This window comes from Ixodes scapularis, unplaced genomic scaffold, assembly GCF_016920785.2.
Source record: "Ixodes scapularis isolate PalLabHiFi unplaced genomic scaffold, ASM1692078v2 PGA_scaffold12__126_contigs__length_90152505, whole genome shotgun sequence".
In the NCBI taxonomy this organism is placed as follows: Eukaryota; Metazoa; Arthropoda; class Arachnida; order Ixodida; family Ixodidae; genus Ixodes; species Ixodes scapularis.
In genome coordinates, this window is record NW_024609838.1 from 44,245,324 (window position 1) to 44,261,021 (window position 15,698).

Sequence of the window (15,698 nt, forward strand, 5' to 3'; positions counted from 1 at the left end):
GCGGAAGCGCAATACGGCCGGTTAGCTTCACTGTTGAGAAGCAAAACCTGGAAAACGTCCTGATTTATCCTTGACGATCCCCCATCCAAATCTTGTTTTCAGCTCGCTTTTTTCTGTGATGACCCTTACTCTCGTTAGATGGCGCAACACGACGCCCGATTCCGTGATGTCCCATTGTCTGCGGGTGATATACAGCTCTTGCGGCACTGTGGTTTGCGCCGTGTTGTCAGATGTAGGGACATGTCCCTACTCGTAGGGACATTCACGGTTTTTTTTACGCTGTAGGGACGTAGGGACGGTTTTTGAGTTTTCGAGGAGTTTGTAGGGACTTTGTGTGACAACCTTCAATTTTTTTTTTTTTTTTTGTGGGGCGGGGGAGGGAGGTGGGATGGCGAGTGGCGCTTGTGCTCGCTCGAGTTACGGTAGTCCAAGTGTTGGCCTCGGCTGAAGCGTTCTTTGAGGGGCCCGGCTGGCGAAGTCGCCTGTCGTCTTGATTATTGTCTTGGTTTGAGCCTATCGTCTTTATTTTATCTGCCTCGTGCGATGTGTTGCTGAGCTCAGCTGGGCGAATACCTCTGGCATCAGATTGCGCCAACCAACGAATTGTGGAGCGAACCGTCCCTGAATAAAAGCGGATAAGTCATTTTTCTCGACATTTTATATCAATGTTGTCTTTTGTATGTTACATATGTCACTACCGCAAAAACTAAAAAAGCTGGCAAAAATAAATTTTCCGTCATCCACACTTGTAGAATGGTTTGGGAGCAAGTCGGGCCCTGCAAAGGCAGGGCCCGGATTAATGTACGGGCTAAGGGGTCTGCAGCCGAGGGCCCCAGGCTGCCAGGGGGCTCCGTGCTAACCCCCGAAAATTAAAAAAAAAAAAAAAAAAAAAATGTAGGGTTGGGCATTGATTAGAAGGTTTCACTCGATTAATCGGCACCCTTTAATCGATTAATTAATCGGTCTCGTTTATTTTTATGCATAACATTACAAAATGTGAGATTAATATATTTTGTTTCCCTTCGCTGAATATGTAATATAAGGCACAATATACAACTTGGATTATGAATCGGTCTCGATATGTATACTGAAGAACAACTCAGACACTCCCACTCGCAGATTATTAGTTCAGCTGCATGCGGCAAAAGAGCTTATTTGATATTCTCCAGCAGGAGCAGCCTTCTTTGATCGTTCACAATAGTCTCTGCTGCGCTGAAAGGACACTCGAATAGCGTTGAAGTGGCAGGGACACCTGTAATTTTCTGTACTTGTCTGGAGCCAGAATTTTTGCCAGTACAGTTTACTTTAGGCTAAAATTTGACCTAAAGTTTGCCTTCATACAGGTGTACTCGCTTGTCCACGTATGCGTGGTGGAAGCGTTTAATTTTTACTTTATTTTGGTTCGTCAAAATTTTACTGATTAGGTTAAAAATTTTAGCCGCGATTAAAGCATTAATCGATTAATCTACAAAATCGATAATTGCCCAGCCCTAAAAAAAGGCAAGTTGGTTTTAGTTCAAAACAACTCAGACCTCTGAAAGCCGCTTTCAGTGTCGTCGTCTCCCCCTCCCCCCCCCCCCCCCCCCCCCCCCCCCCCCCCGCTTTTCCCCAGTTCTTTTTTTTTTGTATTGGTGAAAAGAGGGGTGCCATAAAATTCTCTTCCCTGTAGATGAGCTGGTGTTTGTGAGCCCATTGTAAAAGACTGTGCTAGAGCAACAAAATGTGTTGCCTCCCATCCTCCTTGTGGAAGGGAGCAAAGCTGTCGACGCTGGCGGTCCCGTTAAAGTATCTTCTAATTGAAGCCAGACGGAAGGGCGGTCACGGAGTTCTCTATTGTACATGCTATGGTGCCCCTCGACGCGTTTTACGGACAATGGTGGGTTGGAAGGCAAGCGAGGGTTGCCGAAGGCTACACGAGCAACATACGCTACACATCATGTTTTGTTCATTTTTGGTCTTTTAGTGTACTTCTCTATGGAAAGTTTCCTCCGAAACGACAAGTTTCAAAACAAGCAAAAATAAATATCGGTGAACCTCCCGAAGCTATCCTTCCTAACCACTAACAGGCGTTTCAAGGGGCTGGCTCTTGAGATGTCCTCCAAAAGTTTTTGAGAAGCAGTGACTACAAGCAACTGCTCTGCAGCCTGTGTCTAATCTGCCAGTACGAGACAACACTTTTCCTGCCATCGAGTGCTGCAACCCTTTACAAGCCTCTGAGGTATGTCTTATTTATCGTAGCTTGGAGTGATACGTCCAAATGGCTAAAAAAAGCTCTTAATTACTGCAATTAGAAGAAACAAGGCCACTTCCAAAACTAATTGAAACATTTTCGTAGGAGGGGAGTTTAAAAATATATCCTCGATCTTCATGAGAAATGCCTGTGAATGTGTCTGAATGACAGTGGTTAATTGATAAATAATCACATTCAGTCTCAAATATTTATTTTATTTTTTTGAATGCAGATTTTTTTTTAGTTTGGAACACAAGAGTTGCAGTTATTAGAAGAGGGTGAAGCGGTTTGAGCCCTAAATACTGAACCGAAATCTGGATTCCACAAAGCACGCGACAAAAGCGTGCAACTGGTGTGCTACAAACACCAAAACATCACTCACACAGCGATATCCCGAGCGGATCGCCATATTTAAAAAAAAAAAAAGGAAGCGCATTTGATTGACAGGTATGTTCACGTCTTGTTTCTCCGAGAAGGAGAGGGAACGGCCTCGCGTCTTCTCCGCTTTGAGGGATCGAAGCGAAGAGAGGAGGAAACGAGATATCTTTATGTCACGCGCCTCGCCGGCCTGGTTCAATCTCGACCTCTTTTTCCAAAAATACGGCCGTCCGTTCGAGATATCGCCTTACGAGTAGTGTTGTAGGGATTGTAGCGTCCCGCCTACAGCTCCTGCATTGTTTTTTGTTCTTTTAATCCAAATTTCGGTTCACCATTTCTTTAATCACCAAGATTGCTTTGCATGTTTGTGTTGCTTTACTGGTCAGGTCAATAAGCAATTAAAGGCTAGTTAGACAACCTCCAATCACTGTAATATACACTCTCAGAAAAAAAGGCTGTAGCCCTTACCCCCTTTGTCTCATATAATACACCCCAAAACTTCAATGTACAGCGCACTGACGTCGATCTGACGGCACTAACTTTCACGAGAGGCTTGATAGCCGTGTGCTACGACTTACCAATGTGTGGTACTACAATACCAATGTACGTGCTACTGACTACAAAAAAAAAAAAACGGTGTTTTTTCGGTCTGGCTGCAAAACCTCAGTGTTTTCTCTCTTTGATCTTTGACACATACTTTAGCTATTTCATAAGTTATATCGCAGCGTTATCAAGCCCCTCGTAAAAGTTGGGGCCGTTTGTTCGACTCTAATGCGCTGTACATCGAACTGAGGTTTTGGGGTGCATCATATGGGACAAAAGGGTGTAAGACGACACCTTTTTTTAGAGTGTAAACGTTATATTTTCAGGACAGTTTTCTAGTTGCGACTCGCGAAGCATGTATTTAGGGGCAACAAAAATTTTCTTCTTTGTAATGGGAATTTTGCGGGTATTCTTTCGGTTACTGTCGAATGCAATTTGTGCCCATGGAGTTATGCCACTCGAAATGAAGGCGGTCATCTGTGCCATCTCTGTAGCATCATGATGAATTTATGCAAGCCGGCAGAGACACTTACTGCGTAAATAAGGTTGTAAACCTGGTAAAACAAGTCCATAGGAACACGCAGTCATCATTTTCAACTTTTCAACGGAGGTTTACGAGGCCCTCCTCAATGTGCGCGACACTTCTTAACATATCCCCCAATTGTTCATTGCTGTTGCGTTTTGTACCTCATAGTGGTTGATTGAGTATTTACAAAACAGCCTTTAATGCACAATCGCATCTGCTTCATTTTCACCCAGTGAAACACCAATTTTCTGATCATCAAGTCTACCGATAAAAAAAAAGCCTTCTAAGATGTATCATAAAATGAACGATATTTGTATATCATATAAGGTGGTGAAATATACATGATGCCGTCATTGTTGTTACCACCATCCACCATCTTTATCATAGTCGGTATTATCACCATTATTAGGGGCCTCATAAGCAGCCTTAGCCCAGGGTTCTAAATCCGGCCATGCGGAAAGGGGAACGTTAAACGTATGTCACATTGATTAGCAAGACGTTAAACTTTTTAAATATTTGTTCTTTCTAGATTTGTTCCTAACCATCTCTTGGGAAATATCTACCGGCGTCAATTGCTCCACTGACTCCTCAACATGATGGATCCGGGTGAGGGTTCCTCGTCAACATCGAAGTCAAGAAAGCAAAGATTTCGTGATGCATGGATTGAGCAGCCGGAATTTCAGGGCTGGTTGGCTGCAGTCCCTGGGGATCCGTTCAGGGCGTTCTGCAAAGTTTGCAGCGCTAGTATGGTCGCTGGCAGTAGCGAGCTTAAAAAGCACGCTGAAAGGCAAGGCCACAAGAAAGCCATGTTAGGCCTCCAGAAACAACACCTCCTAACAGGGTTCATCCAGAAAAAGCCAAAAGACTCCATGGATGACAAGGTGAAGATGGCAGAGATCAAGCTTTCTGCGTTTATCACGGAACACTCCCTGTCATTCAAAGCGATGGACCACATGGGCGAGCTCGTGAAAACGGTGTTTCCTGATTCTAAAATCGCAGAACAGGTGAGACTTCACAAGACGAAATGCACATCAATTGTAAAAAATGTGCTAGCAAAGGCAGAAGTGCAGAGCCTTTCCGCCATACTAAGAGAAACGCGGTTTTCTCTTTTCGTCGATGAGGGCACGGATGTCTCGAGCACAAAGCTCCTCTGCTGCGTCGTACGTTATTATTGCGATGCTGTAGATGATGTCATCACGCAGCTGCTTGAAGTTATTCCCCTCGACGCCACGAGTTGCTCCGCAGGGTCCCTCGCAACTGCTGTTGAGCAGTGCTTAAACCACAAGGAGATTCCAATGAAAAACATTATCGCACTGGCTTGCGATAACGCTAGCGTGATGGTCGGCGAACACAACTCTTTGATGACCCGACTGCGCGCGAACGCGGACAGAAGCTTTGTGACCATCAGGTGCATCTGCCACTCTTTACACATCGCTGCCAGCAAAGCTGCAATGAAGCTACCGCGGAATCTTGAAGATCTGCTGAAGAATGTCGCGAGTTACTTCGGGCATAGTTACAAGCGTCAAGCTCAGCTTGCTGATCTGCAGGAATACCTTAAAACAGAGAAGCATAGAATCCTAAGGCCCAGCGAAACGCGGTGGCTGGCACTGCAAAAATGCGTCGAGCGCGTCCTTCAGGAATGGGACACATTGAAGTTGCTTTTCTTGCAAGCGTCTGTAGAGGACAGAGTTGCAGCTGCAGGGCAGATCTTGGCCGAAATGAACCCAATTAATGAGGCGTATTTGAAGTTCATGGCCTACGTCTTGGGATTTTTCAACAAAATGAACGCTCTGTTTCAGAGCAAAGAGAACCTCATCGCTGTTATGCAGCAAGAAAGCCTGAGGCTCATTCGATGCCTCTGCCAAAATTTCATGCGACCGGAAGCAATTCAAGATGTCGAGAAGCTCAACCCCATGGATCCGCGTTCTCTTCTTCCGCTGGAGGAAGTATATCTCGGAGAGAGCTGCCAAGAGCTTCTTCAAAGCATGGAAGGGGGGAGCTCGGATATCAAGCACCTGAGGCTGCGGTGTCTGGAGTTCTACCAGACGGCTGTCTTCGAGGTGAAGAAAAGGCTCCCAGTTTCCGGACCATTCTACCACGAGGTACAATTCGTCCAACCCAGCACAGCATTGAGCTACGAAGCTCGTAAACAGCTGCCCGTGCTGCCAGTCCTGCAAAGGCGGTACACACACTTGTTGCCACGCGCCGATGCTCTGCAAGGGGAATGGCGAATGCTGCCTTCTTTTTTCACTGAATCCGAGAAGGCACTTCTGCGAGAAAAGCCCGCCGCTTCATTCTGGGGCGAAATGTCCAAGCTAAAAAACTTCGAAGGCAAGCCTGAATTCGAAAACATCGCTTGCCTGGCAAAGTTGGTGCTAACAGTGCCGCACTCCAATGCTGAAACGGAAAGAATATTTTCCCTACTGACAGACGTGAAGACGAGGAAAAGAAACCGCCTTGCTCCGGACAGCATCAACGCAGTGCTTGTCGTGAAATCTGGCATGACTGCAAGGTCAGAGACATGCACTAATTTCAAGGTGGAAAAGAAGCACATGAAGTTGTTCACCAGCGAAATTTATAAGGCGTAACGCAAGCAGACCAACTCGTCATCAAAACTTTATTCTCCCATCTCATGAAACAACCTTTCAAATTTTATTGTAGACGGTGGCGACACTATTTCGCGTATCATTGTCCTCAGCTTTTCCAAAGGGTGCTATATTGTGTTACGACTGGCAAGCCATTTTAATCCTTTGTGTATGCGTGCATAAACTGTAAATATAATCATGTCCGTCATGTACTTTTTTATTGGTGTTTCCCGACATTTCGTTTTTCCCTTTTACTGGTTATATACTCGTCAATCTGTGCTTTGTTGTTATACAGTGTTATGCTCTTCGCCTTCCTGAACTGTCTATAAGGGCGAAATAATTAAATAGTTAAAGAAGCATGTTTGTTAACGAAGGGACCTTATAACGTGACTGTTCTTAAAAATGCTATTCAAGTTTTAGTGACTGTGGTATGTTATGCAATAAACACAAAATTCTTTGTTATACTGAATACCTGGATTGACTTCTATTTTTTGTTTTGTCCTTTTACATACTCTAAACGACTTAATTTTCGCGAAGACCTAATTTTCGCGAACCGCTTACAATTCGCAAAAAATAAATCGGGCGAACGATTCCGGTAAAATGTAAACAAAATCACCGCGTCGCAAAAATTAGAACCCGCGAATTATTCCAAAACTCCAGCTTTGACCTAAATACAAAATTCAATCGCGTGTTTGTAAAAAAAAAAAAAAAAAAAAAAAAAAGAAAAGGGAAAAGTTAACTAATCAGTTGCAACGCGCTCACGGAGAGGTGCAGAAGGCAGGCTCGCTCAAATAAGCAAAATAAATAAAATACGGCTTTTTCTTCACCTGTAGGGACAACCATAGGGACATTTGCACACTCGGGTAGGGACACAGAGGGACTTTTTGGCCTGCACGTGGGGACTTTCGGGTTCGGCAATCTGACAACACTGTCGCTGGACCTAGAAGTCCAGCGGAGCAACAGAGAAGAAACGAAGGCACCTGGTGAAACCAGCACTCAACAAGTCAACACAGCGGCAAATGTGGAGCAAGAGAAAGCTGCAGAAAGGACGACAGATGCGGGACAACAGAGCCTAGAGAGTACGCTGCCCTCGAGGAGTTCGGACGGAGCGCGAACCGACAAACGGAAACGCGTGGACGGAGCAGAAGAGAAGGGTGATGCAACAACTGGCTTCCAGCGACCACCCCAGGGTGTGACGCGAGAGGCGATTGTAGTCGGAGACGACAACGTACCCCTTTTCGCACGCGTGCTCGACAGGGAAGTAGGCGATAGCCGACGGCTGGAGGTGCTGTACAACAGGGAGGCAACAGCAGAGGTGGCCTAGAAACTAATTGAAGATTATGAGAGTCAGGCACGAAAGGTACGCCGACTATATGTGCTCCATGTTGGCATCAAGGATTTGCTGCAAGGAAGGAGGCCAGAAGAGATTGTGGACCATCTCAGGAACACATGGTCGAAACGAAGTGACGTCCTAGCCATCTGTGCAGTGCCTGAGGTTGCAACTAGGGGAAAGGCGGTTCAGGCTGCAGCCATGTCACTGAATGTGAAGTTGGGAGACCTCTGCCAAGAGCTGAGGGCAACATACATCAACCTCAGCAAGGACTTGTACCATGAGGACATGACCAGAGATGGACTGCACTATAGTCAGGAAGGAGGAAGGAAGGTAGCAGACCGCCTAGCCCGGGTGATAAGTCGTTTTTTAGGTACGCGCAGACGAGGCAGAAGTGTGAAACAAACACAGCGGACCAGTCAACAGAGTCAAGGGAGCAAGCACCAGGAGACAACAACACGAGGCAGGGAGATACCGAACCAGACGTTTCACTCCAGCTGGGTACGAACTGCAAAACCGGTACGTCCACAGCGGTGCGGTCCAGGCGACCAAGAACAGCGGCAAAACGAGGCAATGTCACAGACGGAGAAAACGTGGCCCACCCACCGCCCACAACACCCAGCAGAGCAGAGCTTTCCACAGGCCAACCCCTTCGTAGGGCTCCCGCCTCCACCTCTACTGGAACCCACACACCCCCAGCAATGGGGGCCCCAGCCACCAGTGCTAGTGCAACGGAGACCCGAGGTAGCTCCTATCCCCCACCTGTTTTCAATGGTGGCACACATGGTAAACTGCCAACTGGGGCATGTCCTGGGATGCCAGCCAGCATAGGGTTTCCCCTCGACACAGGGAGAAAGGGTGATCGGCAAATGAAGAGGTCACAGGAGCGAAGACGAAGACGCCGAAACAGAAAGGTGGCGAGAAAAGGAACGAAGGTGGCTTTCCTAAATATGCAGGGAGGATGGGGAGAAGGAAAGTGGAACGAGGTTGCAGCCATGATGGACAAAGAAGAAATCTCTATCTTTGGGCTGGCGGAGACTCATCTACGAGGAAAAGAATGCCCACCCATTTTCCCAGGTCTGGTTTGGGAGGGCTGTAACAGGCAAGGTGAAATGAGGAAAGGAGGTGGAGTTGGAGTCCTCTTCCGAGACAATGAACAATGGTCCAGAACAAAAGTGGAGTGCTGTGAACATATGTGGATGAGGGGCACAGTGAAGGGAACACCGCTGGCAGTTGCAGTGGTGTACTGGTGGACAGGGAAAGGATCAAAGGAGAAGAACAAAGAAATGGCCAAGTGCTTGAATGAAGACGTCCAGGAGATGAGGAACCATGGAGATGACATAATTCTCCTGGGGGACTTTAACGCACATATTGAGGAATTGGACGGTAGGAGGGATGGAAACGGGCAGTACCTACTTGACTTGATAGAGACCAATGACTTGGTACTTGGAAACACACTGAGCACATGTGAGGGAAAGTACACCTGGGTATCCGGAGACCGAAAGTCATGCATCGACTACATCCTCATGTCCCCGATGATAAGTAGAAAACTGGTCAGGGTTACCATCGACGAGGAGGGTGCGGTCAGTGTTGGCAGCGACCACAACAGAACCTTGGCTATCTTCGGAGGACCGAGGACCACAGGCGCTACACGTAACTTGCCAAGGGAGCGAGCTCTACGAGAGAACGAGATTGAAGAGATTGCCCGTAAGCTAGAAAAGGTGGCAAACAGAGACATGACCTATGAGAGCATTGTGAATTGCATTAGCATGGAAATTAAGAAGATGAAGAAAGGCAAGGGCATGTCAACGAGGAGGGAATTAAAAAGCTGGTGGCACCCGGAAATCAGACAAGCCATCAACATTCGCCAAGAGGCCTGCAGGTGTCATCGGGCAGCGAGAGAAAGGAAAGTGAAAGAGGAACTTTGGGAGAAGTACAGAGAAGCCAAGCTAAAGTGCAAACAAGTGGTCCAAAGGAGAAGAAGGGCAGTGGGGAGGCATACACTGCAGGACTTAAAGCGAAGCGGAAGAGCAGCACCCAGGAAATTCTGGAGGCATATGAAACGCCTAGGAAGGCCAACAACAGCATTACAACACCTGAAGAGTCCACTGACCCTGGAAATCGTCAAGGACGAGGAGTGTCTCAGCTTGGTGTCACAGACTGTGGCCAAACTGCTCCAAGAGGAGGGACACCCAGGGGACCCACGATATGAAATTACACCTAGCACAGGAGGGTCAGCACAAAGGCAGAGCAACAACACGTGGGAAGAGACCCCGGAAGACTCTGACTTGCTGGAAGAACCATCGAAAGTGGAAATGCACAGAGTCCTTCAGAACATGCAAGCGGGCACAGCCATGGGGCCGGACAGGGTGCCGATGTGCGTCTTGAAGAAAATGGGACCCAAGATGAAGGAAGCCCTACAAGGTGCACTTGGAGATGTCCTACACGGCAGAGACATACCTGAAGATTGGAGGCACGGGAGAGTGAAGCTCGTATATAAGGGAATGGGAGAGAAGACAGACCTGACAAACTACCGGCCCATTACTGCGACCTCCACTATGTACAGGGTAGGCATGCAAGTCATAAGACGCAGACTGCAAGGCTGGGCAGAGCAGAAACATGTACTGGGCGAACTCCAGAACGGCTTCAGGAGTGGCCGACAGCTCGAGGACAACCTGTATGTGCTGACCCAAGCAATTGAGATTGTACAACAGGAGGGGAGACACCTATGGGCGGCTTTCTTGGACATTGAAAAGGCCTATGATTCAATCTCCCACTCAAGGCTCTGGTGGGAACTGACACAGATTGGAGTGCCAGGTTCAGTGCTTGAGCTCCTCCAGGAGCTGTACAGGGACACAACGGTTGTGGTGGAATGGGAGGGCATGAACACTCAACCAATCCCAGTGACAAGAGGCTTGCGACAAGGATGCCCCCTTTCCCCTCTCCTGTTCATGTTATATGTGTCTAGATGGGAGACAGAACTGGAGGAGTGTGGGAGAGGCCTCAACCTGTCTTACATGGAAAATGGGCAAATGGTGAGACAACATCTTCCAGGACTATTTTATGCGGATGATCTGGTGCTGACAGCGGGCACCTGTGAAGAGATGCAACAGCTGCTGGACATATGCACAAAACAAGGGGACAGACTGGGCCTAAAGTTCAGCTCCCGTAAGTGTAAAGTGCTGTAGTGGGGGCCTACAGAGAATGTAGAGGGGGCTTTGGACACACCGCTTGTACTGCAGGGGGAGACTGTGCAGTGTGTCACGGACTACAAGTACTTGGGTGTACACCTGTCCACGGGTAGGAACTACATCCAAGCACATGAATCGGCTGTCCGAGCAAAGGCCATGAGGGGAAAGGGAGTGCTGGCAGCAACGTCCATGTGGGCTTTCGACCGCTACGAGGTTGCTCGTAGCCTGTGGAAGATGGTGATGGTGCCCGGACTGACTTTTGCAAATCGGGTACTGTGCACGTCGTCTCAGACTCGGGAGTTCCTAGAGGTTAGACAGCGGGAGGCGGGACGGATGGCACTCGGGGCACACAGGGGGACTCCAAACGAAGGGGTGCAGGGGGACCTCGGATGGTCTGCTTTTGAGTCGAGGGAAGCGGTGGCTAAGCTGTCTTACGAGAGGCGTCTTTGCGGCCTCGGAGAGGAGCGATGGGCCAGGAGGGTGTTTAAGTACCTCGTGTACAGGAGTTTAAACACGCGCCTGACCAAACGGGTGGCCAGGCTCGCGGGGAAGTATGAGGTACCACCGACCCTGCTGGACGGCCGGCCGCTCCGAGAGGGAGTTGCGGACCTCAAGAAGCACGTGCGGCAGGTCGAGACGCGAAGGTGGACGGAGTCGGCCACACGAAAACCATCAATGACTGTGTATGCGGCCTCGAAGCGGGCGATCGAGCGGGAGCAGCTGTATGATGACTCCAGGGGCAGCGGCTTGCTTTTCGAGGCACGAACGGGGACCCTCAAGACCAGGCTGTGGAGATCGCGATATGACGCTGGGGCCCCAATCGCCTGCGTCGCCTGCGGAGCAGCAGAGGAGGCAACCGAACATCTGGTGCTGCAGTGCAAGGCCCTCAGCCCGTGCCCCCAGGTGGACCATCTGCCGGACGCGCTGGGCTTCCGGACGGCGGAGCGGGGGGATGACGGCGAGGAACACGTCGAGACCACCAAGCGCCGACTAGAGCAGTGGTGGGAGATTTCCTGGCGGCTGTGGAAGAGGGAGAGGCGAGCTGGGCCGGACGTGCAAGCGCAAGCCGGACAGCCGATGTTTTCCGCCCAAGTCGACCTGCCCCACACCGAGGACCCGACCGAAGCTCCACCACAACAAGAACTCGGCTAGACTTGGCTAGAAACCAGACTAAGCAAGCCTTTTTTTCTTTTTGGCAGGCCATCGCCGGAACTTCCGGCGAGCGGCCACCCGTTACAAAGGGACGCCACTAAATCCAAATCCAAATCCAAATCCAGTCGCTTGACAAAGGAAGTAACCGCTGGACCGCCAAAGCACGCAAGGGAGCCGTGGTTCATCGCTTCACTCGGGCTGACGCAGCATTTTGGTTCGACAGTTCCGTCGTTTTACTGGCGTTCTCGATTTCCTCGCTTCCACGAAGCGCCGATGTCGGAGACGTATAACAAAGCGCCACTATACCTGCAATTGGCCCTTCAGGCCTATCAGCAACACGTCAACCAGAGTCAGGATGATTACGGAAAACACTACCACTACACCGAAGGCCCTTGCACAGTGCCGGAGTCTAACTACGAGCCCCTACCCAAATACCAACGTTCAAATAGACACCACGAACCCGCCGGGAACGTTCCGAATCGTCGCCAACGCTGGCTGGAAAAACACGCCAAGCCGAACGTGGGTCATCAAACGGAGCCGCCCAAAGCCCCCGTCGAAACAAAGTCTGTGGCCTGTTGGACTTTCCAACACGGCACGGAGGAACCGCACTGCTTCTTTTCGAACACGAAGTGGCCGAAGCAGCGCAGGGTCGTCAGGGGCCTACCGGACGACAAGATTCCCACGCTTTTTCGGGGGAGGACGGTGACGGTCATGGACCGTCTTGCCGAGGGCGCTTGCGTGGAACCCGCCGAAGACGCAGTCTACTGCAAGGTCTGCGGCGGTCTGGTGATCGTACAAGAACGGCACGAGGAGTCGCGGTTGCACCAAAGCCGCCTTCGGCCCGACTTCTCGAAGGAGCCGTTCGACACACTCGTTGAGGACATGCTCGGCAATCCTTGCGCGGCGGCGGTGGACGAAGAGGATGGCGACGGCTCTGGAGGCGGAGATGGCGATTCATAATCGGTGATGTTTACCTCCCCTTCCGTTGGGCTTCCTCTCGATCGGGTGGGTGGCCGCCATTGCGGTTTCCTACTCTGATCGGAGGAAGGGTCTTTCCCAGTGCGTATCGCCCATGCGAAAAAATGCTGGTTCACTGGGCGTACGAAACTTTCGCAGAATCGATCTGCTGCGCTTGCCTGGAGAGCGCTCCACAGCCCAGTAGACAAAAGTGGCAGTTTGCAGAAGGCTCTGCGAAAGAGCTCTGTCTTGCATTCCCTGCGGTGTGCTTACAAGAGTGGAGTTGCACCGAAACACCCCCCACCTTCGGCATTGTTTCGGTGGCGCAGGCCGCGGTCACAGTGCAAATACGTCGTACAAAAGACTGTCTGCAGACGCTGCCCGTGGCGTGGTTCTTCCTTGTACAACAGTCTCGTCAGGCTGGTCCCACAATGGCCAGCTGCTGACACATTCGAAGCATTGCATGAAACACGTGCTTCGAAGATGGTGAAGGCGTGTTCTGTGAACACCTATGTCGTCGTGTCTGCAGCGAATACCGTGTCTCTTGTACGATGTATATGTGCAGTCTGTGACTGCGGCTCTACGCTTCCTAGTCGTGGTGGCATGACTAGAATTATTAAATGTGAAGGAAAAGCTCAATCGTATGTGTAACAAGCACGGCAAAAGCTTGAAGCTGTCACGTTCTTAAAACTAGCAGTGTCGAAATGACTGTCAGACTCTTATTTCTGTCGCTGGGAGCAGAATAACAACTCTGGGTTTCTCGCGTCAAAGAAAAATACAATTGCATACCCCTATCTCCTCCCCCCAGAAAAAGTGTTTGCCCCCACCCGCTTTGAAGAAAAGTTACGTAGACGCCCATGGAGACTGTGTGTTTGGTAGTTGAGGGGCGCTAAAGTTGGAATAGAGAACTCTCAACGTTACACCTACCTCTTAACAGCGAAGAGGGACAGTTCCCTTTTTCCACAGGTGTGCAGAGGGATGGGGCCAAATTGTCGCCGCATCCTCGGTTGACAGCTTTTCCTTCCCAGTCTTCACTGACACATGATGTGCAGTCTGTTTACTGAGTGCCAAAAGCTCTGTGGGATGTGTTCCACCTTGGAACTCTGTCCTTAGGCATGCTTTGAAATAGCCCCAGGGCAGCGAAAAGGAGGTGCCTCGGTTGGCTGCCATACTTTGTTTCGCTCAGTGCAAGCACTGGACAGTTCGAGCACATGTCCAATATTTGCGGACCGTCTCGGTTACAAGATGAGGTGGCGCCACCTGTCTAGCCAAGCTTTGTCACCTGGTCTGTATGAGCTGCCGCCAAGCTTTCATCCACATATTTGTGTGGCTGCTGGGGGGATTTTATCTGTGGGTAACAAATGCAAAAACTGCCATGCTCCAGAAAATGGAATCGCATCCCTAGGATAGCCCAGGGACGTTCTGGTATGGGTAAGTAAACCCGAAGGCATTGTTGAAGGGCCTTCGCATGGTTGTCAGTTGATTTGACTTGTCATCCTTAAGGTGTACTTGCGACATGATTTGAAGGGCTACTATTGAACCTTTAGAGGATGTCTAGGACCGGTATAATGACATTCGTTTTGACACCCGGTGATGGGTGAGCAAGCACCTTGGACCGGAAAAGATTTTTGGGACTTGACAACACATGCTCTGAGCATCTCTCAAGCATGACAAATACGTGTTTGCCTCGCTGGCAATCCAGGGCAGCAATGAGACACTGGAGTGACATTTTCCAGGTGGCTCGAAAGAAGTCGTCCAGAGAACTTGTGCAAGACATCCTTCTTGGGTTGAAGGTGTCTCAACTATTTAAGGGAGTTTTATGTTGGCTTGCTGTGAACAGCATCTTAGCTAAGACTGTGCTTGAAAGCACTGCCAAAGCTAGCGCACAACCAGAGTGGCGTGTAAAGTTTAGTCCCAATCGCTCGTATGCCTCAAGCTTGGCAGGCTTTCTTTTAGAGTCTTAGCTAAGACTGGTCTCTTTGAGAGGAGAATTTTAATACAACAGCTCTTCCTATGCATGTTTGTGAGATCTCTATGTTTTTATTACTTGATTTGAGTTAGGCCTAAAATATGTACCCTTTGTGATGGGCCACCTAGCCTGCCCTAGCCATTTTCTCATCCAAGCTATCGCCAGGTAGTGGGAGATATCACCAGGATAACCTTTGGCAGATCAAGCAAAAAAAACTAAAAACATCACACCCCGCCTCATCCCCCCGGCGAGGGAGTCGCCAATTTTCTTCTGGTCGAACCTACTCGGAGTTACCCCAGCACTGGACCCACTGAGAGACAGGGTTGAGACTTTGGGCCAGAACCACACGGGAGGGAGTCCCAATTTTCCGCAGTCCCACCTGTACCCAGCTGTGTTAGCTAGTTGTGGATCCTTCATTCCACCAATCTTCTAATTGCCTCTTTGTGACTGTAATCCTTTTCTCTTCTGTCCTTCCATCCCTGCCAGCAAAGCCCAGGGCCCCGCCAAATCTGTTACCCCCTCAGTGCAGTCTGAGTTGTGACGTTTTGCATTGCTTAATGTCACAACTGACTGGGTTCTTTGGTCTAAACCTGTGGTCTGAAACATGTTTCGGCATCGTCATTCGCTGAGCTGCCTCCGTAAGTTGCGGTGATTGGCTCTCCGAGTATGGTGCGGGAAAGTAGATGCACAGGCTTTTTTTTAGAGTGAACTGGGGGAAAGCCCCTTTGATTGTTAGCTTACTATATTCCCGTGTCTCTTTCCAAGAGTGCTTTGGATGTTGCCAGTCCACCTTCCAAGAAATTTGCATCTGCTGCTGGCACTTCCATATATTTTTGA

General features: G+C 49.5%; 2 protein-coding genes across 3 annotated transcripts in view; both read left to right on the forward strand.

Annotated features, from left to right (window-relative positions):
• LOC115325884 (tRNA N(3)-methylcytidine methyltransferase METTL2) overlaps positions 1-15,698 on the forward strand; it is a 35,023-nt gene that overhangs the window by 17,744 nt on the left and 1,581 nt on the right. The window contains exon 1 of one of the 2 annotated variants that reach the window (XR_006077566.1): positions 10,940-12,940. The exons of the other annotated variant lie outside the window; for it this stretch is intronic. The gene's annotated coding sequence lies outside the window, so the exon portion shown is untranslated. Of the gene's footprint in view, positions 1-10,939; positions 12,941-15,698 lie in introns of those variants that run through there. 2 annotated transcript variants of the gene reach the window in all.
• LOC115319188 lies at positions 1,844-6,762 on the forward strand. The gene is made up of 2 exons (XM_042289549.1): positions 1,844-2,218; positions 4,207-6,762. The coding sequence occupies exon 2, from the start codon at positions 4,271-4,273 to the stop codon at positions 6,263-6,265; it is 1,995 nt and encodes a 664-aa protein (XP_042145483.1). The 5' UTR covers positions 1,844-2,218; positions 4,207-4,270; the 3' UTR covers positions 6,266-6,762.

Excerpts from the sequence above, each read along its gene's own strand:
- LOC115319188 (XM_042289549.1), top strand. The coding sequence starts at position 4,271 with ATGATGGATCCGGGTGAGGGTTCCTCGTCAACATCGAAGTCAAGAAAG.